Consider the following 23199-nt stretch of genomic DNA (forward strand, 5'->3'; position numbering starts at 1 on the left):
TGCACATATATATGAATCAATAGATAGAGATTGGACTTCTTACCAGGGTGGCTGTAACAACTCCTTTTTTTCTCCTATCTGCTACCTAGGAAGACTGCTGGCCTAGGATACATCCTGTTTCCCATTTTCACTCTCTGCCCAAAAGGAAACAAAAATTCTTATGGAGAAAAAAAATTTAATAAAGACAGGAGCATGAGTGTGTGTGCATGCTTGTGTTCATGTATGTTTGTTGCGGGTTATCAGTTTATTTTATAGTAACAGTAGTCCATGTTGGAATATTTGGGACAAAATACATAGAGAAAAAAGATACATTAAGAAGCTTAGGGCTGGGGATGTGGCTCAAGCCGCTTGCCTGGCATGCGTGCGGCCCGGGTTTGATCCTCAGCACCACATACAAAACAAGGATGTTGTGTCTGCCGAAAAACTAAAAAAAAAAAAAAAATAAATAAATATTAAAATTCTCAAAAAAAAAGAAGCCTAGATTTAAGCCCACGAAATTATTGTCTACTTTCTTTTTTTAAAAATTATTTATTCATTCTAATTTGTTATAAACAATGGCAGAATGCAATTCATTTCATTTTACACATATACAGCACAATTTTTCAAGTCACTGATTATACACAAAGTATTTTCACACCATTCATGTCTTCATGTACTTAGGGTAATGATGTCTAACTCATTCCACCATCATTCCTACTCCCTGTCCCTTTCCTTTCCCCTCCCTCCCCTTTGCCCTATCTAAAGTTCCTTGATTCCTCCCATGCTCCCCCCACATGGCCAATTATTGTCTACTTTCTAAATCAATTTCAGAGTCTATATATCAGCATTGAAATTAGAACAACTAGGTTCACATCTCCACTCAGCTGACTTCACATATGTAACCCACAGTATTTCCAAACTTGTTTTCTCACCTCTAAAACAGGTCTGATGACATCAGTGCTACTTAATGAAGTTGGTTAAGGATCCAAATGAGAAGAACAACCAGAACAACCACCACAACAAATGTAAATAATCAGTGTGTTGGTAACATTGATCTAATTTGCCTCTGGAGGTTTTTTTTTTTTGACTTTTCATATTTTGCAATAATTATAGATTCAGAGGAAGTTACCAAAAAAAAATGTACAGGGTGGTTTCATGCATTTAAAAAATCATTGATAAATGGTTTATTAGGAGTTCAAGATATACAGTACACGAGAAACATATTTTTAGCTTATCATTGTGTTGTCAATGTAATGACAGACATATCAAATGAAGGATAGATTGATGGACTTTGTTTAGCGTGTCTCTCCCAACTTCTGGGCTTGATATGCTTGATATTAGTTATCTATTGCTGTGTGATGAATTCCTCTAGATATGACAGCTAAAAAAATTAACATTTATTATCTTATGGCTTCCTTCGGTCAGGAATCTGAGAGTAGCTTAAGTAGTTGGTTCTGACTCAATTAGGTGTTGAGCAAAGATGCTGTCATCTTAAGGCTCCACAGGGAACAACTTTTGTCTAAGTTCGTTCACACAGTTATACCCAGACCTCAGGAAACACATTTCCAAATTCACATGGGCTTCACAACATGATTGACAACTGGCTTTCTTTAGAGTCAGTGATATAAGAGAGAGCCACAGAATGCTCCAAAGATGTAATCCAGAGTCTTTTTATAAACTAATCTCCTTAGTGAAATCTCATCATGCTGTATTATATTCATTAGAAGAATTCAATAAGTTCAGTCCACATTTAAAGTGAAATAGTTACTGTAGGGCATACTAGAAGGTGGGGGGTCACCAGGCCCATTATAGAGGCTGCTTACACATGCACATATAGGCCCTCAAATTCTATGTTTAAAATTTTATTTATTTTTTGTTCTCTTTAGTTATATATGAAAGTAGAGTATAATTTAATTTATTCATACAAACTTGTAGTATATCTTATTCTAACTAGTATCCCAGTCTTGTGGTTGTATATGATGTAGAGATTCACTGAGGTGTATTTATATATGTACATAGGAAACTTATGTCAGAATCATTCCACTGTCTTTCCTATTTCTGTCCCCCTCCCTTCCCTTCATTCCCCTTTGTCTAATCTACTGAACTTCTATTCTTCCCCTCCCCCCTTGTTGTGTGTTAGCATCCACATATTCAACTTTTGTACTCTTTACTCAGTTTTCTCCAATGGAGACTGAATAACTACAGTACAATATCAAAACCAGGAAACTCATTACTTTCCTATGCTCATATACAACCAGAAGAATGGGAGGTTGTATTCTATGTATGTATGTGTACTATGTCAAAATACATTATACTGTCATGTATAACTAAAAAGAACAAATAAAAAACTTAGGAAATTGACCTATTGACCTTGGTACAATTCACAGAGCTTATTATTACATGCACTTATGTGTGTGTGTGTATATATATATACACACACATTATATATATACACATATATCTCATTATATCAATTTTATCACACATGTAGATTTGTACAACCTCCACTACCATCAAGATACAGAATTGTTCCATTATCACACAGCTCCTTCTAAAGTACTATCCTCTTTAGCTATGTCTACTATCTTCACTTCATTCCTAATCTTTGGCAACCACTAATATGTTTTAAAATTCTAATTTTATTTCAACGATGGCATATATATGGGATTATACAGTATGTGTTCTTTTTTGGGATTGGCTTTCCCTCCATCATTTCCTTGAGATCTATACAAGTTGTTTTGCATCAATAAATTCATTCCTTCTGTTTACTTCATAGTATTTCATGGTGTGGATGTACCACGGTTTGTTTAGACAGTCATCCAATGAAGGCCTTTGTGTTGTTTCTGGGTTTTAGCTATTGTGGACATTGTTGTATGAGGTTTATGTGAACATGAGTTTTCATTTATATTAAATAATTGTCCAATAGTGAAATTGCCAGGCCATATGGAAGATGTATGTTTAGTTTTGTAAGAAACTGCAAATTGTTTTCTAGATTGTCTGTACCACTTTATATCCTTACCAATTATATATGAATGATTGGTTTCTCCACACAGTTGCCAGCATTTGTTATTGTCACCATTTAGGCTATTCTAGCTAATTTTATAGTTGTGATTTTTTTCCATTTTAGCCATTCTGCTAGGTATGTAGTTGTTAGATTTCACTGTGGTTTTAATTTGCCTTTCCCTGGTAGCTAACATTATTGGATATCTTTTCTGTGTACTTTTAACCATCTGTATATACTCTTAGATAAAATATCTCTTCATATATTTTTCACATATTCTAATTGGATTGGTTTTTTTGCTCTTGAGTATGGAGAATTCTTTATCTAAGGCTCAAGGGCTTTGGTAGGTATGGGATTTGTAAATATTTTCTTACAAAACTTTGGTAAAGAAAAATTTTTGAAATTTAGTTGAGGCTCAAAATACTGCTTTTTATTCTTTTGTGGGTCATGCTTTTGATGTCTGAGTACTCTTTCCCTAGCGGTAGTTTAAACATTTCCCTAAATTTTTTCTAATTTTATGTATAGTTATACATTTGAGCCCATGATCCATTTTGGGTTAATTTTTATATCCGGTTCACACCTGAGTTTGAGAATTTGGGGAGGTATTTATTTATTTATTTATTTATTATTACTGATACCTGAACACCCAGGCATATGTATGCTTGTGTTCCCATTTTTTTACTTTTCTATGTTTTTAGACATTATTTCATGTTTACCTTAAATTTCACTCCTTTCACTCTTTCATTAGGATTTTTGCAGTCATTTTGCACAGTATCAATTATATTACATCATTGAATTTTTGCTGCTATATTTATTGAAAGAATGTAATTACATAGGTATCCTTTATTATTGACTTGAATTATGCTGATAATATGTCAGTATGGTTGTTATTCCCAATATATTGTTAGTCTACAGAGAGGAGGGAGCATGTCTTTTTTTCTCTCTCTTTATTCCTTGTAGCACCTATCCCCAAAGCTTTGCAGGTAGTAAGGATTCAATGAATTGAATAGAATGAAATCAAAATGAATTGATTCTATACCACACATATATTTACTAAAGGAGGGACATGTCTCCTCTTTCTGTGTTTAGATGCAATATAAAAAGATTTTTTTTAAAGGTAAAACTGAATGAAAGGGATAGTAACATCCTAATTGGGTGGCTCCCTGTAACTTTCACCTGTATCTATGTAGGCTGGAACCTATTTAGGTGGGTTGACAAAATCAGGATGGCAGCTTGGACCATTCAGTTCCAGTGTATGTGGTGAATTCCAGGACACTGTGGAAGGTGTACTGATTATTATTATTATTATTATTTGGTGCTGGTATTGAACCTGGGGCCTGTGCATGCTAGGAAAGCACTCTACCACTGAGAGACCTCCCCAGCCTACTGCTGATTTGTAATATCTTTCCATTTAATTTGGTTCTGATTCCACTTAAAGCATAGCCTGCTCCCCAATACTTAGAACTTTGAAATCATATATATATATATATATATATATATATGTATATATACACACACACACACACACAACATACAGCAACATATCTACACAAATGCATTTACATATAAAATACACATGCCTATATACAGTATACACATACAAAATATTTATATATTTCCACCTAGTGGTAGAAACTAATACTTAGAAAAATCATTTTAGAAACCATATATTTTTGTGTATTTGTAATTGCTATTTTTTTTGCTGTTTCGTCACAGTAGCTCCAAGTTCTACCTTTTAGAAATATCCTTTGTATGTGTTATCTACTTGTAGATGCCCATTCATTAATTATTCCTGAACACTATGGTCATTTCATTTTGGTTAACAAAGACCCAGAATTAAGGTGATAATAGGCGTATGTGGAAATTGATGTGTTATTTGTTCATGAATGTCTGAAAGCTCAAAAGCTTCTTCAGGAAAGGCTTCCTAATCACTGTTTTTAAAACTTTTCTTCTGCTTGTGTCAATTGGTTAAAATAACATTAGTCGGGGCTGGAGTTGTACTCAGTGGTAGAGCACTTGCCTAGCTTGTGTCTCAGTACTACATAAAAATAAATAAATAAAATATAGGTATGATCTCCATACCGAAAAAAAAGTATTAAAAAATAACATTAGTGGAATGACCTAGAGACTTAAATAGATAGTCTGCAAATACATAATAATTGTTATCAGGGTGCAAATCATGACATAATTTTCTAGTGTTGAAGTATCTGGATTGGTTTGATGTGGTGATTTTGTAGCATTTCATTCTGAGTTCTGCCCATGATTTCTTAGACACTAACATATGCCCATCCCCCTCCACACCAAATAACCTCTTAAGATATGATTCTATTAATAATTAAGAGGATTTACAGCCTTACACTGTAGTTTCTGCAAAGATACACACAACACTGAACAAGAAAATATCACTCTTTGGGAAAATGAAGTTACCCACTAGTAGAAATGAATACTCAGGAAATTTGCTTTAGGAAATTATGCATTTAGAGTCAGCACTCCTTAACTCCTCAATGTTTTTATGTTTCTATATTAGCTTATCAAGTTTTTTTTCTGTAGCAATTTTTATAGAAATCAGTCTATAATTTTCCTTATATTATTACATGAAATATAATACTTATATTCAAGAAAAACCTCTAAGGGCTAATATCAATATCCATAAAAATCTATGTCTAGGTTTTCTGCTTTTTAAAATGAGATAGCCTAAAATGAATAGAAAGTCAGCTAGGTGGGTAGATCAGTACTAGAGCATGTGCTTAGCATGCTGAGGCACTGGGTTTTAGCCCAGGCATTAACAAAAACAAAACAAAAATAAAAATGAAATCCAAACAAAACAAATTTACAAACAAAAATAATGGTAAAGGGAAGCTGTTCAGGTTGCAAAAACTGGACAAATCAGGTGATTGTCATTAAGGCTCTATTTTTTCCTTGGAGTTGATTCAAAATTTTTTTCCATAAATCTTGAAGACACCATGAGCAATGACACTAAAGCTTACTGGCTTTATCTTCTTTCTGGATGATCCTTTCCCTTGTCAAGAAAGTGTTGTCAATATTGTGGAGGTCATCTTACCTTGACATTGGGCACAGCCCGGAGGTCCTCTTCACTTTCTGTCGTTTGGTAAGTGTTTGTACTATATCTCTCCACCCTGGACAGGGGCAGAAATTGTGGCCACATTGATGGCCTGGAAAAATATTCCTGGAGGCACTCTTGGTTGTCTTGGGAAAGCCTGGACATGTTTTGACAGCAAAGGCCCCACATGAATCCTGTAGCCTGGCTTTACCGATACTACTGCAGAATCCTATTTCTCTTCTTTTGGCTCATGCTGGGCTGTCTGTGAGTCCACTGGAATCCTCCCTGGAAAGTTATACTGACCAAAGTAAAAGGATTATGTTTTGTGGATCAGGAGCTTATCCACAGATCTTACTGTTCTATTCCAGGTAGAGCCTTTTAGTGTGAATGTCCAGGTATGTTATGACTGCGCCTGTAGGTAGGGATGTGTTCCTCATTCAAATGTGATTCTAAATCAAAATGGAAGGAAATGATTCAAGGGATATGCTGGCAGCCTGGTCTTGAACTTTCAGCCTCCAGAACTGAGAAAATAGACTTCTGTTGTTTATAAGCTACTAGGTCTATGGTACTTTGCTTTAAGTGAAAATGGACTAAGAAAATCATCAATAGATATATTGAGAACACCACCCCCAAGGAAGCTGTTTAGCAGTCTCTATCTGTTCACTGAACCCATCTAAATTTGTTCCATGCCTTTGGGCCTCTCTGAAAGAGGAGTGCTTCACGGAACCCCCATGAAACCTGTGCATCATACCAGTCTGTGGCTGAATAGCAAAGGAGGGTGATATACAGATCAGGCCTCATTGCTAGAACATGCCCTGGATTTTATTTGCCATGAAGTAAATGATGTAAACTTAAAACTAGAAAGTGGGAAGGGATCCCAGCAGTATACAAGAGTCTTCTTTCTCTTTTTGCTTAGAATGACTTTCACCCATTCTGTGATTTGCCTGACTTGTCTAGGACTAGTGCAAATGCCAGTCCTTAATGAACCCCTGACCACTCTTCCCCTTCATGGGCGGCAGCAAAGCATTTCTCTTCCAGGCACACAGACTAGTTTTAGATGCATCTGTTATTGTACTGAGTGAAAATATCTGATTATCTCTGTTTTCCTCAACTTGATTTTGAGTAATTCTAAAGAAATTCCAAAGGAAATTGAAATGCCAGTTGGATTTGGGACCCTCAATAAATGCATCTCCAACTAAATGAGGAGAGGGATTAAACATGCTTGCTCTTGCATGTTGTCCCCGTTTATAGGGAGTTTGGTCTCCCTCTGTTGTAAATGACATTGAACTGTACTTTGTTCTGGTGGTATGATTAAGAAGTTTTGTTTGGCTGGTTGTGGTGGCACACACCTGTAATCCCAGATGCTCAGGAGATTGAGGCAGGAGGATCGCAAGTTCAAAGCCAGCCTCAGAAATTTAGTGAGACCTTAAGCAACTCAATGAGAACCTGTCTCAAAATAAAAGGGGTCTGGGAATGTGGCTCAAGTGGTAGCGCATTTGCCTGGCATTCTTGGGGTGCTGGGTTCGATCCTCGGCACCACATAAAAATAAGAAAATAAAGGTGTTGTGTCCACTGAAAACTAAAATAATAATAATAAAAAATAAATATTAAAAAATTTTCTTTCTCTCTCTCTCTCTCTCTCTCTCTCTCTGAAAAAAAAAAAAGGGCTGGGGATGTGGATCAGTGGTAAAACTTCTCTGGGTTAAATCCCTAGTACCAAAACAAACAAAAAAATCCCCAAACAAACCACTTTGTTTGTATTGTGTAATTAGTCTGCTGGGGATGCCTTTACAAAATACAACAGGTTTGGTGGCTTAACCAATAAAAAAGTATTTTCTTATAGTTTTGGAAGTCTGAGATCAGTGTACCCACATGATTGGGTTCTTGTGAGGGCCATCTTTGTGAGTTGAAGATGGCTGCTTTCTTGGTATGCCCTTGCATGACCTTTCTGTGGTGCAAATTTGTGGGGAGAGAGATAGATATAGATATAGAGATAAAGACAGAGATAGAGAGATAGAGATAGAGAAGAGACAGACAATTTTTCTCACTTTCTTTTATGAGGGCACAAATCCTAACACTGAGGCCTCAGGTCTGTGGTACTTTGCTTAAGTGCAAATGGACTAAGACCTTATCTAACCTTAATTACCTCCGAAAGGCCCATTTCCTATTACTGTCACATTGAGGATTAGGGTTTCAACATATGAATGCTGGGGAGACACAGTCTATAATGTATTGACTTATAAACTCTTAAGAATCAATCCTGGTGGAAATATGAGCTCTTAACAAAAATCAGAGAGACAGGCAGCAGCCCAGGCAAGGCTTAACCATAATTTGTTTCCTACCCTTTGCCTAGTTTTAAGATCTGTAGTTTCAGGGCAGTGATTGAACAGTGGACCCAAAAGACATGTTATCATTAATAATTGGAACCTATGAATGTTTCCTTACTTGGAAAATGATCTTTGCAGATTGTTATGGTTTAGATATCAGGTAGTCCCTGAAAGCTCATGTGTGAGACAATGCAAGAAGGTCTAGAGATGAAATGATTGCATTATGAGAGCCTCAACCCAATCAGTGAATTAATACTCTGATAGGGATTATTAACTGAGTGGTTATTGAATGCAGTTAGGATGTGGCTTTTGGGTATATATTTTGTATCTGGTGAGTAAAGTGTCTGTCTCTCTCTCTTTCTGCTTCATGATTATAATATGAGTTGCTTCTCGAATCACACTCTTCCACCATAATGTTCTGCCTTAGAATGGAGCTGGCTGCCTAAGCACTGAGATCTCTGAAACCATAAGCCCCAAATAAACTTTTCCTCCTCTCCAGTTGTTCTTGTTAGGTCCTTTGGTCACAGTAGTAAAAGATCTGACTTCAACACAGGTGTAATTAAATTAAGGATCTTGAAATCTTTCTGAGTTATATATGTGGGCCCTAATTCAATGACAATGACATCATAAAAGAAAAGGAGGGAGCAACGTGACCATGGGGTAAGCAGTGATTAGAGTGAAACAGTCTTAAGTTCAGGAATGCTGGTAGAGTTCAGAAGCTGCAAGAAGTAGGAAACAGAGTCTCCTGCAAAATCTTGTAAGGGAACATGGTACTGCTCAAAACTTGATTTTGGACTTCTGCTTCCAGAACTGAGAAAAAATAAATTTCTTTTCCTTTTTTTTTTTTTCTTGGTACCAGGGAATGAGCTCAGGGGCCCTCATCCACTGAGCCCCATCCCCAGCCCTATTTTGTATTTCTTTAGAGACAGAGTCTCACTGAGTTGCTTAGCGCCTTGCTAAATTGCTGAGGCTGGCTTTTATCCTCTGTCTCCTCTTCCCAAACCTCTGGGATTAGCCTGTTTTTTTTTTTTTTCAAAGCCTCCACATCTGTGAGAATTTGTTATGGTGACCCTAGGAAACTAATATAGTTAGAAAGATTTTCCTGAGTCTAAAGCAGTGTTTTCATCCTTTTCTTTATTGTTGCCCCAATTCCAAAGAGAAACATTAGACTAAAATTAAATATGGAATTTAATTTCTCTTTTAAAGAGAAGTTGAATATTAAGAAATAATTTTTTTTTGGTTTTGTGCATCTTGTTCTCTTCAAATTATCAAGGAATAAATTTTTGTCAGATAGTCTTGAGCTACTGTGAGACACAGCCCTTCATATTGCCTAAGATTTCCCCATATCAAGGACCATTTTTTGCTGCCAGGAGTAACCGAATATTAACCGAATATTTGAGAATGCTCAGTTTGTAAGTACAGAAAATAATTTAAAAGGATAAAATGACAAGGAGAAGGCAGCATTGACGATGCAGGCTGAATAAATAAAAATTTAGGCCTAATAATATTTTTTAAAGTGTATTTAGAGAAGAAAAAACTATTATGTCAGTATGCACACTCTTGGTCAACATACATATTTCCTGACAATAAGAATTATTTAAAAAGAATAGTAAGAGTTGAGACCATATCTTATTTGACATCTCATTCCCAGTACCTAATATATTTTGACACATATAAACCCCCAAAATGTCTGTTGAATAAATGTATGTGTGCACCTATGTAGACTTTGATAGTAGTATACTATAAAAATATAGAGGTGTTTAAGGTTTGGATTATTTAGCAACTCATGGGCTGGGCCTGGATGAGGTGTGATGGGTAGAGAAGAGCCCAAGGTCATTTGTGGTATTGGACAGAGGTAGGCAAAAGATGGACACATCCCAAAGCCCATCAGCCCCAGCAGAACATGAGGGAACAGCTGGTCTGGAGCACCAGGGAGGCAGTGGGCCACCAGCTTTGTAGGCTGTTGGGCATACACTGTAGAGGACATTGACAGATGGACCAGGGAGTCTGGATTTTGTTCTGCAGACAACAGGGAGGCACCATACATTTCCAGCAGTGTCTTGGTCCTAATCTTCTCTTTTTATAAAGACACCAGACATCTTGGATCACGACCCAGTGCAATGATGTCTTTTAAAGCAAATTACATCTTTCAACACTCTGCCTCCAAGTTTAGTTATTTTCTGCATTTTAGCAGGCAAGGACTTTATGAGATTTTGGGAGTAGATGGGGAGTGAGGGGAACAGTTCTGCCCATAAAACACCTATCTATGTAAATTTTATACCAATTTTTATAACACTGGTTGAACCTGTTTTTATTTCTGATGTTTAAATGAATTTTCCCCAGATTTACAATAAATTAAAATTCTCTTTTTAATTTCCTTTCAGTATCTTACTCTTGACTCATTGATACTGTCACTTAGTCACTTTTAGATTCAATTTACAAGAAATTTATGATAGACTATTTTTTCTTACTACCTCCTCTCAGTCTTAAAATTCAACAAATGAATGGAACTGTTTAAATGACAGCTTATCTCCCTTGTTTGTAAATGTCATTCAATGCTATCTTACTATAATCAAAATACTTGATGTTGAATTATTTGATTTTTATCAAGTTTCATTTTTGGTTAATTCATCAAATATGAAAATTACTTTTGCCCCTTCCAGATTATAATTTTCTCTTCTCAAAGCAATAATATACACATACAAGATGCAGCAGTCTGAATTACTCCTCTATCTACCAACAACACTGGACTTCCCTTACTTAAATGGCATAAAAATTCATTTTTATGATAACTTAAGAGTGCTGTATTTAAATAGTACTTTGAAGATGAAGGTACACACTGGGGTCTGGACACAGGGCCCTTTCAACCATCAGAGCTAACTGGGCAATTGGAGGAACTGCCTGTGTTGGGGGTGGATGGTGGGTGAAAGTCCCTGTTTACCAAATGCCTCAGGAAAAAATTCTGCATGAAGAAAGGAACACATTTCTAGATTCTCTGAAACCTGGCCTATGAATAAATAATTTTAATTGATGGTAGTTACAAGTTATCCTGGGGTCATAAAGTTTTAGGGTGGTAACAGGACAGTTTCTTAAAAATATAAAAAGGAAGTTAAAAGATTGGTTTTGGAAATTTAAAGTCATACTAAGGAGGTTAAATAAATAGCTCTTTAATTATATATAAAGACTATTGTTTTAATGATGTAACTTGTCAGTTACCTCTTGGACTAGAAGTAAAGCAGAAAGATCACCGCTAACCTCTGCCTTTAAAAAACCTCCCATAAAACTGTTCTCTGTCTACAGTACAGCACTGGAAATTCTGCCACGAAAAACCAGGAGTGACTGAATATTAACAGAATATTTGGGGCCTTTTCCCCTTCACCTTTGACTTGACATGGGTGCAGTATCTGATGTAGTGAGCCATTCCCTCTGTTTTGAAACACTCTCTTTAGTGTTGTCAATCTCCTGTAAGATTTTTTTCCTGCCTATCCAAGGGGCCCTTTTCATTCTTTTTCCTCTTCCTGCTCACACAAGGTGCATCCCCCAGGATCATGGCTTCAGCACTGTTCCATTTCTACTGATCTGGCTAACTGTGACCATTCTCAAGGTTTATTTTTTGACACTGATGATAGTCAAATTGTCTCCAATCCATGTGCTCATTCTAAACTCTCTAGGAAGATTGATTTAACTGATTCCTTCCATCTTCACTTGGTGTTTACTCTCACAAGAGGTCCTTTTTATTTAGGCTCCTAGGCAAATCTTCAGAAAATGGAGATTGGTTTGGCTCAAATATATTTATATAATGTTATGTACAATATGTAAACATACTTATATAATGCTATATACAATATGGTATTCATATAATAGACTGTGTCCTACTTTCACATTGACTTGTTACAGGAAGAGACTCCCATGGTTATTATTGACGAACCTCTGGGCATATTACAATATATATTCCAATCTTATTTCAGCTTCATTCATATTTAATCCATGTCCTATAACTAATAAGTAATTAATAAAATGTGGGAAGAAGGGAAGATTTTAATATTTGTTTTTTCAGGCATTTGGTTCATATCTTCATCCTTTTCTCAGAAATTCTTACATCTCGTGGTTTATCTATTTATTTATTTATTTATTTAGGTACTTGTGATTGAACTCAGGGGTATTTAACCACTGAGCCACATCCCAGCCCTTTTTCTGTGTTTTATTTAGAGACAGGGTCTCATTCAGTTGCCTGGGGCCTTGATAAGTTGCTGAGGCTGGCTTTGAGCTCACAATACTCCTGCCTTAGCCTCCTGAGCTGCTGGAATAACAGGTGTGTGTCACTGTGCCTGACTTGACATCTCATGATTTATAATATTATACTCTATAAATCCCAGAATTCTGCATCTATCTATTCTTTATCTTCAAGGCTTCCATCATGACATGAACTACAAAAGTTCATTGTCAGAGGTACCGAGATATATATTTTATATATCATTAGTAGAAACTAGTTTCCTTATAAGTATGAGCTAAAAATAATGATGACATGGGAAAATGTTGGACACTGAAAGAGGACCAAAGAAAGGTCATTCCGAGAACAAAGAACGTGAATATATTTAGATGAAAGCTTAACTTGCCATTTGCTTCTTGGGCTGAAAGTAAATCAGGAAATATTGTATTTATTTGAAAAATAACAACTCTGTTTAAGTTTTTTTTGAGTTTATTGGTACCTAACCATTTTTCTCTGTTTCTATTTCTCAAAGCATAAACTTTATTCCTTAGACTGATGGACTGGATGCTCGCTTGCTCGCTCGCTTCCTCCCTCCCTCCCATCCTTCCATCTCTTCTTGTATTAGGAACTGAACTCAGGGAAATTTTACCACTGGGCTACACCCCTAGCCCTTTTGTTTTGTTTTGTTTTGTTTTGTCTTGAGATAGGGTCTCAATTGTTGAGGCTGATCTCAAACCTGGAATACTCCTGCCTCAGCCTACAAAGTTGCTAGGATTACAGATTTGTGTTACCATGGCTGGCTAGACTTACTTTCAAAACAAACTCAGATTTCCTCTTCTGTTCAAGAGAGAATGATGTGGCTTAATTTATTCAACTTAAGCAGCAAAAAATTATTGACTAATAATTTGAAGAAAAAAAAAAACGGCACCTAGCCCATTGGGCATTATCAGTAAAGGGCAATGATCTCCAAATGGCCAAAACCAAATGAAGTGAGCTCCATGGATACTCTAGTTTCCTGCTTAGTGAAAGTTTCTAAACTCTGGCTCAGGGAGAGGGACCCACATGGAGACTAGTGATATCCTGGAGGTGAGGAGAAGGAGCAGGAGTCTAGAGAAGCCAAGACAACTAGAGTTCCCAGGACAGAGTATTGAAGAGGAAAATTGCACAGAGTGATAGACTGAATATCAGTAGAGGGTCCTCAAGAGGACCAGCTGAGCATGATCAGTGCATTGCTGTGAGGAGATGAGCCAAGGCCAGGAAAAGAACCACCAGGCAGCAGGGGAAACCATCCTTGGAGCTCATGAAGGGCAGAGAATAGTGCCCCTTTTAAACACCAGAAAGGAATCACTTAAAATTCACCAGGCATTGGGTATTTTGAACTCAGAAAATTTTGACTCAGTATTTGGGAAAATTAAACATAAACCACAAATGGCTCTGGTCCTGCCTAATGAAGCCTAAAACAAAACCCTGAAGGATCAAACTGTGAGTAACAAGTGTGATCCAGAACAAATGTCAAGATTTATAGGAATAAAAACAATCCCAGCAGCCAGTGAGGTAGAATTCATCATCTACTAAACAATTTCCACACATGCAAAGAAGCAGAAATATATGCCCCATGAAGAGGAAATAAGCCAAACAGTGGAAACTAACCCTGAAATGACACAGATATTTGAATTAGTAATCAGGGACATTAAAATTATTATAACTGTATTGCACCAGTTCAAGAAACTAAGGGAAAATGTGAATGTGAAGTAGAGACAAGGAAGATTTAATAAATGTCTCAAATCAAAATTTTAGAGATGAAAACTTCACTTGACAGAATTACAGAATAAAACATTAGTGAATCTGAAGACATGATCAAAGAAATTACCCTAAGTGAAACACAGAAAGAAAAAGAAATAGAAATAATAAGCAAGAAACAGAACCAAACAAATTATCCCAAGTAAAACACAGAGAGAAAGGGAAATAGAAACAAGAAATAACAGCATCCTTGAACTATGAGATAACGTCAGGTAGCCTAATATATATATATATATATATATATATATATATTCAGTTCCTGTGTTAGATGAAATGGGCATAAGAAAAGCTATCAAAATTCACTTAAGAAGAAATGGATTTTCTGAATAGCCATATATCTGTCAAGGAATTGGAAAGTGTAGTTAAAAACCTTTCCCAAAGTAAACCTCAGGCCCAGATGACTTTATTGGAGGGTAGAATATATAAAGATATTTGAAGAAATAAAGGCTCAAATTTTTCTATATTTGACAGAAACTTTAAAAATTAAGATATAAAAATATCAATGAAATTTAAGTTTAGGAAAGAGGAAGAAAATGACACAAAGGCACATCATGATAAAATTCCACAAACCAATGATAAAGAGAAAATCTTAAAAGCAGCCAGAAAAAATAAAACACATTAAAAAGAGAAGAACAAAGCTAAGGATAACAGCACATTTTTTAAAAATCAGAAAAAATACAGTGGAGAAACTAAAAAAATAAACCAAAACACACAAAAAATGATGCCATTATTAACTCAGAACTGAAGTACTAAAACAAAAAAGAAAAATTACAGTCAATAAGAATTTTTTTTTACTAAGTGAAGACCACATTGAAAAATGAAGACAAAATAAAGATGTTTTCAGACACAAAAAGTTGCAAAAATTAATCATCAGCAGATTTTAATTATAAGAAATATTAAATGAAGTCCTTTATTCATAAGGAAAATGAAAACCAAGGCCACAAATCTAGACAAATACAACAAGAAGAAAGAGCACTGAAAATGGTAACCATTGAGGATAAATATAAACTTTAAAAATTGCTTAATTCTTCTTAGAAGACTGTTTCAAGCAAAAATAATAGTACTGGGCTGCGGATGAAGTCTTTTGTAGAGACTCTTTTGTTGACATTGAAGTCTTTTGTAGAGACTCTTTTGCTGACAGTCTTAAAATCAGCTATGGTGAAGATTTCTGGAGAAGCCCAGTTAAGACTTTTCTGTGGAGAAAGGGGGTGTCACTACAGAGTATATGCCTAGTAATGCGCTAGGTCTTGATCCCCAGCACTGAAAAAATAAAAAGGAAAAGAAAACAGAATTTAAATAGAAAAAAAATCAATGAAACAAAAAGCTGGTTCTTTGAGATAAATAAAATTGATAAACCTCTAGCTAACTGGTTCAGACAAAAACAAAAAACACTACTAACTGCCAATAAAGGAATGAGAGAAATAAACTTAGTACTAGTTTTATAGATATCAAATGAATAATAAGAAATGTTATGAATAATTTTTAAATTGATAAATGATTCAACTTAAATGAAATGGAAAATTTCCTCAAAAGATGCAAACTACCAAAGTTCACTTAAGAATAAACATATTATCTGAATAGCCTTATATATATATATATATATATTAAAGAAAGGGAAATTGTAGTTAATAAAATCTTCCCATGAAGAAATCCTCAGGCTTTGTGGCTTTACTAGTAAATTCTGTCTTCAAATTTTTTTTTAAGCATTAAAGTAATGTTGTAGGGACAGACAGGCAAGGCACCTAAGATAGCAGAAATGGCTGCAGCCAGCTTCAGAGGGCACAGCTTTTGCTGTAATCAATCAATCCCCTGAATCCCAACTTCAGGTAGTTTCAGAATTTTATACCCAGCATGTAAGGAAAGGAGTATAGAAGTTCACAGTCTGCAGAAGTTCACATAAAAGCAGCTTTTTTTCTTTCACTGTTCTGGGCAAGTTAATCCTTCAAGGACAATACCTGAGAAGGGGAGAGCTTCTTCTCCCCTTTCTTTCCTCCCCCTGCCAGCTGTTAGCATGGAGCCTAGTTGGTAGCTTCTCTTATCTTATAAATGTAGACATCTCTGTGAAGCCCAGCTCAAGGCCAGAGGCCTTGTTTACACATTTCTATAAATTACTATACTGGATACATGTTTGTGAAAAACTAGTAAGGGAGTGTCCAGTACCTGGAGTGCTGATTTCTTCCCGGCCAGTGGCCAAGTAAAACAGGGCAACACGAAAATTGGAAATTTATCTACATTGAAGTCTTTTGTAGAGACTCTTTTGTTGACATTGAAGTCTTTTGTAGAGACTCTTTTGCTGACAGTCTTAAAATCAGCCATGGTGAAGATTTCTGGAGAAGCCCAGTTAAGACTTTTCTGTGGAGAAAGGGGGTGCCACTACAGGAATATATGCTGATTTTAACACATGGAATTATACAGAGTGTTTAAAGTAAAAAGTGAAAATCCCTGGCCAGCTACAGTGGCACATGCCTGTAACCCAGTGATTTTGTAGGCTGAGGCAGGAGTTTCATAAGTTCCAGATGAACCTCAGCAACTTAGTGAGGCCCTAAGCAACTTACCAAGACCCTATCTCAAAAAATAAAAATGGCTGGGAATGTAGTTTTGTGAGTAAGTGCCCCTGAGTTTGATCACCAAAAAAAAAAAAAAAAAAAAAAAAAAAAAAAGTAAAAATCCACATCTCACCTCCCACTCCCTAGAGTTACCCATTTTGATAAACACTTTCATGTGTCATTATACATTTTTATAGTGGTATGTACCCATAAACACACTATGTAAACATTCAGTTAAACAACAAAATTATATTATTCTGTACATATTAGTTGAGCATGCTTTTCTCATTTAACATAACATAAATGACAGTCAGAACTCAACTTTTATCTAAATATTTTTAATAGCTACATAATACTTCAGTGTATGATTGTATTGTATTATTTTTTCTACTCAGTTTTGTGTTCCACCCTCATTAAATTCATATGTTGAAATCCTAAGCCCCAATATGAGTGTATTTGGAAATATGACCTTCATAGAGATATTTAGAGTTGAAAGAAGTCATGAGTACAGCCCTGATCCAATAGGATTACTGTTTTTATATGAAGAGACAAGAGAGAGCTTGTTTTCTCTCTTTGCCATGTAGGACACAGAGAGAAGGTGGCTACCTACAAACCAGGAAGTTGGCTCTTACCACGAACTAAGTGGCCAACACCTTAATCTTGAACTTTCAGCCTCCAGATCTGTGAGAAATAAATTTGCTGGTGAAGCCATCTGGCCCATGTTATTTGGTTATGACAGCCCAGGCTTACTAATACATACTGTTTTCTGTTATTGCTTTGCTATTATAAGAAACATTGCACTGAAAACCCTTGTCCATTCATCTTTGTGCACTCTTGCTAACAGTTTTGTAGGACAGACTTCTAGAGGTTTGTTGGATTGTGTGCACACTTAACTTTAGGGTAGATACTCATACTACTTCTTTCTGGCAGTACAGAGTTCTGTATTCAGATGTTCCAGAAGGATGCCATTCTGTAATTGTAAGGCCATGTCCCCAGTACAGCCTAGAATCTGTCTTCATATATTGAATGACACATTAGTGAGCAGAGAGCCATTCACCTGTTTTTCTCCATAGGATCACTAATGATATATATATATATATATATATATATATATATATATATATATATACACACACACACATATATTTTAAATCTGTTTGTCTTCATATTTATACTTTGGCAACTACTGATATTTTTGGCCAGAAAACATTCTCTGCTATTGATCTCTACCGTTGGTCATCCTTGGTCTCTGGACACTGACCACCAGCAGCATTCACTCCTTAGTTATTATAATAACCCTGAAAGTCCTACAGTTTCAAAGTTTCAAAGACCCTTTTCCACTCCCAGAAACTTATAAATATGCATTGAGCTTAAAATATTAGAGTTAAAATCTAGATGCAGTGGTGCATGCCTGCAATTCCAGCTAGTAGGGACGCTTAGGCAGGAGGATAATAAATTCAAGGACAGCATGGGCAATTTAGGAAGACTCTGTAGCAAACCAAAAACAAAAACAAAAAAAGGACTGGGGATGTAGCTCTGAGATTGAGCACTTGCCTATGTGTGAGTTCCTGGGTTCAATCCCAATACCACCACCACCACCATCAAAAAAAAAAAAATTACAGCTTGTAACCTATAGGTTTGTGTCTGCAACCTTTTAGATTCTAATTCTAGTAATTTATTTTCTTTTAAAAATATTTATTTTTTTAGTTATAGGTGGACACAATATCCTTATTTTATTTTTATGTGGTGCCGAGGATCAAACCCAGTGCCTCACCAATGCAAGGCAAATGCTCTTCCTCTGAGCCACAATCTCAGCTCATAATTTTAGTAATTTCTTGGTAAGCAAATCATTCATTAATTTAGGCTACAGTTTTGCCTCTAAATGGGCTCAATTGGGTTAGAGGTGTATCTCAGTTGAAGAACATATGCTTATGATGCTTGAGGTTCTGGGTTCAATCCTCAGCACTGATCTAATGATCAGTCTTCTAAAAAAGAATAATTCCAAGGAAACAGAACAACGTAAGGGAAATCTATGTACCCACAACTCAGTTTTCTTTTTTTTCCTCACATTTTTTACTGGTGCATTATAGTTGTACATGCTGATGGGATTTGTTGTTACATATTCATACATGCACACAATATAATTTGGACAATTCTCTTTTTTTGTGTGGTACTGGGGGTTGAATTCAGGAGTGTTCTACTTCTGAACTACATCCTTTTTATTTATTTTATTTTGGGGCAGGGTCTTGCTAAATTGCCAAGACTGGCCAAGTACCTGGGATTACAGGTGTGTGCCACTGCACCCTGCATCATATTTTAGGAAAGTTAACATTTTGCCCATTAGCTACAATTCTTTTAAAAATGGTACTTAAAAAAACCCACATAAATCAGAAGGCAGCAAATGGAATTGAAGTGTTTAAAAGTCCTCATTACTATTCAGTAATTTCAAGTTTCTATGACATTCACATTTTCCTTTTGAAAATGTTTTTAAGTGGACACAATATCTTTATTTTACATTTATGCGGTTCTGAGGATCGAACTCAGTGCCTCAAGCACGCTACCACTGAGCCTTGAAAATGTTTTTGCTGTAATCAAATACAATGACCGCTTAAAATATATGGATCCTGTGTGTCTGGATAAAGCTACCAAATTTTCTTCTTTATGCTCCATGAGCAATACTAAATATTAAGTAAAGTACAAGTGTGTACATACATATACACACACACATTAAATGCTTATATATGTATATATAAATTTTACTTTAGAAAAACAACATATAGGATCACTTTCTATTTTTACACAACTGTCTACATTAGTGGGTAATAATTCCCTCTAATTTGTGATAGTCAAAATAATGGTTCCTCTAAAAATGTCCATGTAATGAACCAGTGCAAATTTTAAGTGGCAAAAGGGATCTAAGGTTGTAGATGTGATAAGGTTAAAGACCTAAAGATGGGGAAAGTGGATTTAGATCTCAGCCCTGCCAAAAGCTTGTTAGACTGGTGAGACTCATTTTGGACTTCTGACCTACCCAACTGTAAGATAATAAATTTATGTTGGTTTAAGATAGTAAATTTGAGGTAATTTGTTGAAGCAATAGAAAATTAATACCATTTTGCACACTGTGTTTTTTTCATGTACCATATTAGTTTTGTTTTAAAACTTGACCTATGTTTTTAAAAAAATATTTTTTAGATGTTGATGAACCTTTACTTTATTCATTTATTTATATGTGGTGCTGAGAATGGAACCCAGTGCCTCACACATGCTAGGCAAGCACTCTGCCACTGAACTACAACTCCAGCCCTGACCTCAATATTTTTAATAGAAACGTACTGGTTATATTTATAATTCATTTCCAGTGCTTTTAGCCAAAACATGCTGTTAAATATATATGACCAGCGGTGCAGTTTAGTATCACTTCATCTTAAGACAAAGCTGTGGCCATACAAAAGGAAAACCTGGGCTGTCAAATAAAATATGGGAAGCTAAATTAAATTTGAATTTTAAATAAAAAATAAATAACTTTTTATTATAATTGCAATTATTATAGGAAACATATATTATTTGCCAAATCTGCAACCCTAGGTGAAGATAACTTTTGGGATTCACTTTTAAGTTTCATATTTAAAATCCGAATAAGAATGCCTGCTTCATCGAACTCTTAAACCCCAAAGAAAAATAAAACTATTTCAAAGGTATTATTAGATCATTCTTTGCAAAAAAAGTTAAATTTTGGCCTTGCTCGCTATTTCCAGACTGGGGTTCTGAGCTGTCCCCGGTGGGCCGCTGGTTTGGGAGCGCGAGTCCGGATCAGGTTCGCACGGTCTGTGTGGCTCGGGGCAAAGGCCGTGGTCCCAAGGTGTGAGACCCTCTTTAGCGCAACGCCCCGCCTCCGGTTGTTTTGGGCTCTCTCGGCTTCCGCCTTCCGCGGCGGTCACGTGCGTCTGTTCACGTGACCAGCGCTCCTGTCATTCTGCCGCAGCTTGGGCTTCCTTCTGCCTGTGGGTCCTCAACGTCTCCTCGGTGTCGGGACCGCTGCACTTTCCTGCTCCCGAGTCGCAGCTGCGACTCAAGCCCCCTGGGACCGACAGGAGACGCCAACTTGGCTCTGACTCGGCGCCCCAGACTGGCTGCGGCCTCAACGCCCCGGCCGCCGCACCCTCCCCGTTTCCTTTGGGTGCGTTGTGGGGTCCCCAGGATTCAAGAGGTAAGGCACCTGCCCCGGTGAGACGACCACTGCGGTTTCCCCAGCTTCCCTGGTGCACGCAGGTCTCTTACCGCTCGGTCCCACCTGTCCTCCCGCCGGGGGTGGCCAGATGGCTTTCCTTCCAGGCCTCGATCAGGTTTGCGAAACCGCAGAGCCTTCCCCTAAGGGGGAAGGGAGGAAGAGTGGGCCAGGGGAGTGAAGGGGAATGGGTAAAAAGGATCTTTTCTCCAAGATTGGGCCATGCCCCCAGCCTGCCGGAGGTGCCAGTGGTTCACGGACCGAGATAACAGTCTTGAGGCACCCGAGCCACCCCAGGAAAGGCCTCTGGGGCCGAGCCTGGATGGTTCCAGAGCTCCAGCCTAGCCTGGGCTGAGCCTGTTTTTACCCGGTCCGCGGCAGCCCCAACTGCACTGGCTTGTTTAGGCAGCAAATCCTCAATACAGAGGTTAAATTTCAAACTGACTAAGGTCGTTGGGAACTCGGAATAAAATTTTGGGTGTGACTTTAACATCTTTGTGACCATGACCAAGAACTTATATTTTGCTAATAGGAACCTACGTTTTGTTTTGTGATAAAGTCAGGCATAAGCTGTTATCTGTTAAGTTTTAGGGATGAGAAGTACGTAAATGTTTATTATTGTAGGTTCTTTTATAAAACAGGCTCAGGCTCTCTCATTGTTGGTTGTATATAAATCGCAATAGTTTTTGATTGAAAAATTTCTCCCAAAATTGATTTTGGAAATATTATGAATTTTGGTTGCTAAAGGAAAGCACTGTCTTCTGAGAAATTACTTTCCCACTTTGTACATTTTAGTTTGAATGAATTTTAGGAAGGTCTTATAATTTTTAATGTGTTACTTTAAAATGATGCAAGTAAACATTAATATGTGATTTATATTTTTTCTCTATCAAAAGAGGAAATTTGAACCCAATTGTATAAATTTAAAATAGTTTCCTTAGCATACACAAGGCCTTGCTTTCAATCCTCAGCCAGCACCATATGTGTGTGTGTGTGTGTGTGTGTGTGTGTGTATGTATATGTATTTTTTCTCCTAATTTGTATGCCTGTTCTTTTTAGTCATGATTTCTGATGTCAGTATTTTAAATGGTCACTTTAAAAATTTCACTGTGATATTAGGACTAATAAATAAATAACCTTTCCTGGAAAAGAAAAAACCTGTAGAGAACCTTTTTTTTTGGGACAGTGGACAAGATGTGAAATATAGCATTAGTGTTTTCAAATTGAGAATATTTAATATTTGAGTTGAATGCCTGGGGACATTAAAGTGATGGTGATGATGATAGTAGTGATTATAAACGAAAAATTAATATCTGGTATTGTTTTTTACCTTGCATCTAAATTGAAGGTCTGTTAAAAAGTATTCAAGATCGTAAAATTTAGATGACCAAAATGGATATTCGAGGTGCTGTGGATGCTGCTGTCCCAACCAACATTATTGCAGCCAAAGCTGCAGAAGTTCGAGCGAATAAAGTAAACTGGCAATCCTATCTTCAGTAAGTACTGTGAATCATGGGTAATCATGTGCTTTTGCATCAGACTTTTTCATGGTCATGCTTCTATGAGAGAAATGCTGGAAAAATACTAGTAAATGTGGAAGAAACATTTCCTCAGAATAACTAGTTGTTTCAGGGAGACAGCATAGTATGGTGGAAACAGCTTGAGACTCTAGTGAGAAATAGAAATGTTACTAGTGCTTTTGGTTTTCTGTGTCTGGGAAGAATTTGAATGAGTGAGAAACATGGGAGGAATGTTCATGGGCTGTGGAGGGAGGAAGGGGATGAGGGCCTAAACATGCCATGTGAGCCCAGTATACCTTGGTGATCAGAGTTGGGGCAGATGGTTGCCAGATAGTTCTTACTAAGAAGAAGCATGAATTTCTGAGTTTCAAGAGCTGGGGGTGAATTTTGGTTCTCTGTTGGTTTGGTGTTTGGCAAATCACTTAACTACTCTTGGGTTTGATATAGTAAACATGAAATGGAATCAATATCCTTCAGGCTTGTTGCCATATTTATAACGGAGTGAATAATTAAGGAAATTCATTTCC

The 23199-nt window shown here is 36.6% G+C and overlaps 1 protein-coding gene and 1 long non-coding RNA gene across 5 annotated transcripts in view; one reads left to right on the top strand and one right to left on the bottom strand.

The window, feature by feature from the left end:
* Positions 1-225: 225 nt before the first annotated feature.
* On the bottom strand, positions 226-21534 carry LOC144365495 (uncharacterized). Its single transcript, XR_013423997.1, has 2 exons — positions 21206-21534; positions 226-424 (listed from the first exon to the last, which is right to left on the bottom strand). It is a non-coding gene; the product is annotated as an uncharacterized LOC144365495 (long non-coding RNA).
* The window catches only part of Atp6v1h (ATPase H+ transporting V1 subunit H), a 103017-nt gene continuing 100670 nt past the window's right edge, over positions 20853-23199 (top strand). For 2 of the 4 annotated variants that reach the window (XM_040294054.2, XM_078017167.1), the window contains exons 1-2: positions 20853-21134; positions 22501-22648. In XM_040294054.2, coding sequence (XP_040149988.1) covers positions 22536-22648 — 113 coding nt within the window. In that variant the 5' untranslated portion in view covers positions 20853-21134; positions 22501-22535. The remainder of the gene's footprint in view (positions 21135-22500; positions 22649-23199) is intronic. The other 2 variants (XM_005322904.5, XM_005322906.4) reach the window with 2 other exon arrangements.

Source organism: Ictidomys tridecemlineatus, chromosome 7, assembly GCF_052094955.1.
Source record: "Ictidomys tridecemlineatus isolate mIctTri1 chromosome 7, mIctTri1.hap1, whole genome shotgun sequence".
Classification (NCBI taxonomy): Eukaryota; Metazoa; Chordata; class Mammalia; order Rodentia; family Sciuridae; genus Ictidomys; species Ictidomys tridecemlineatus.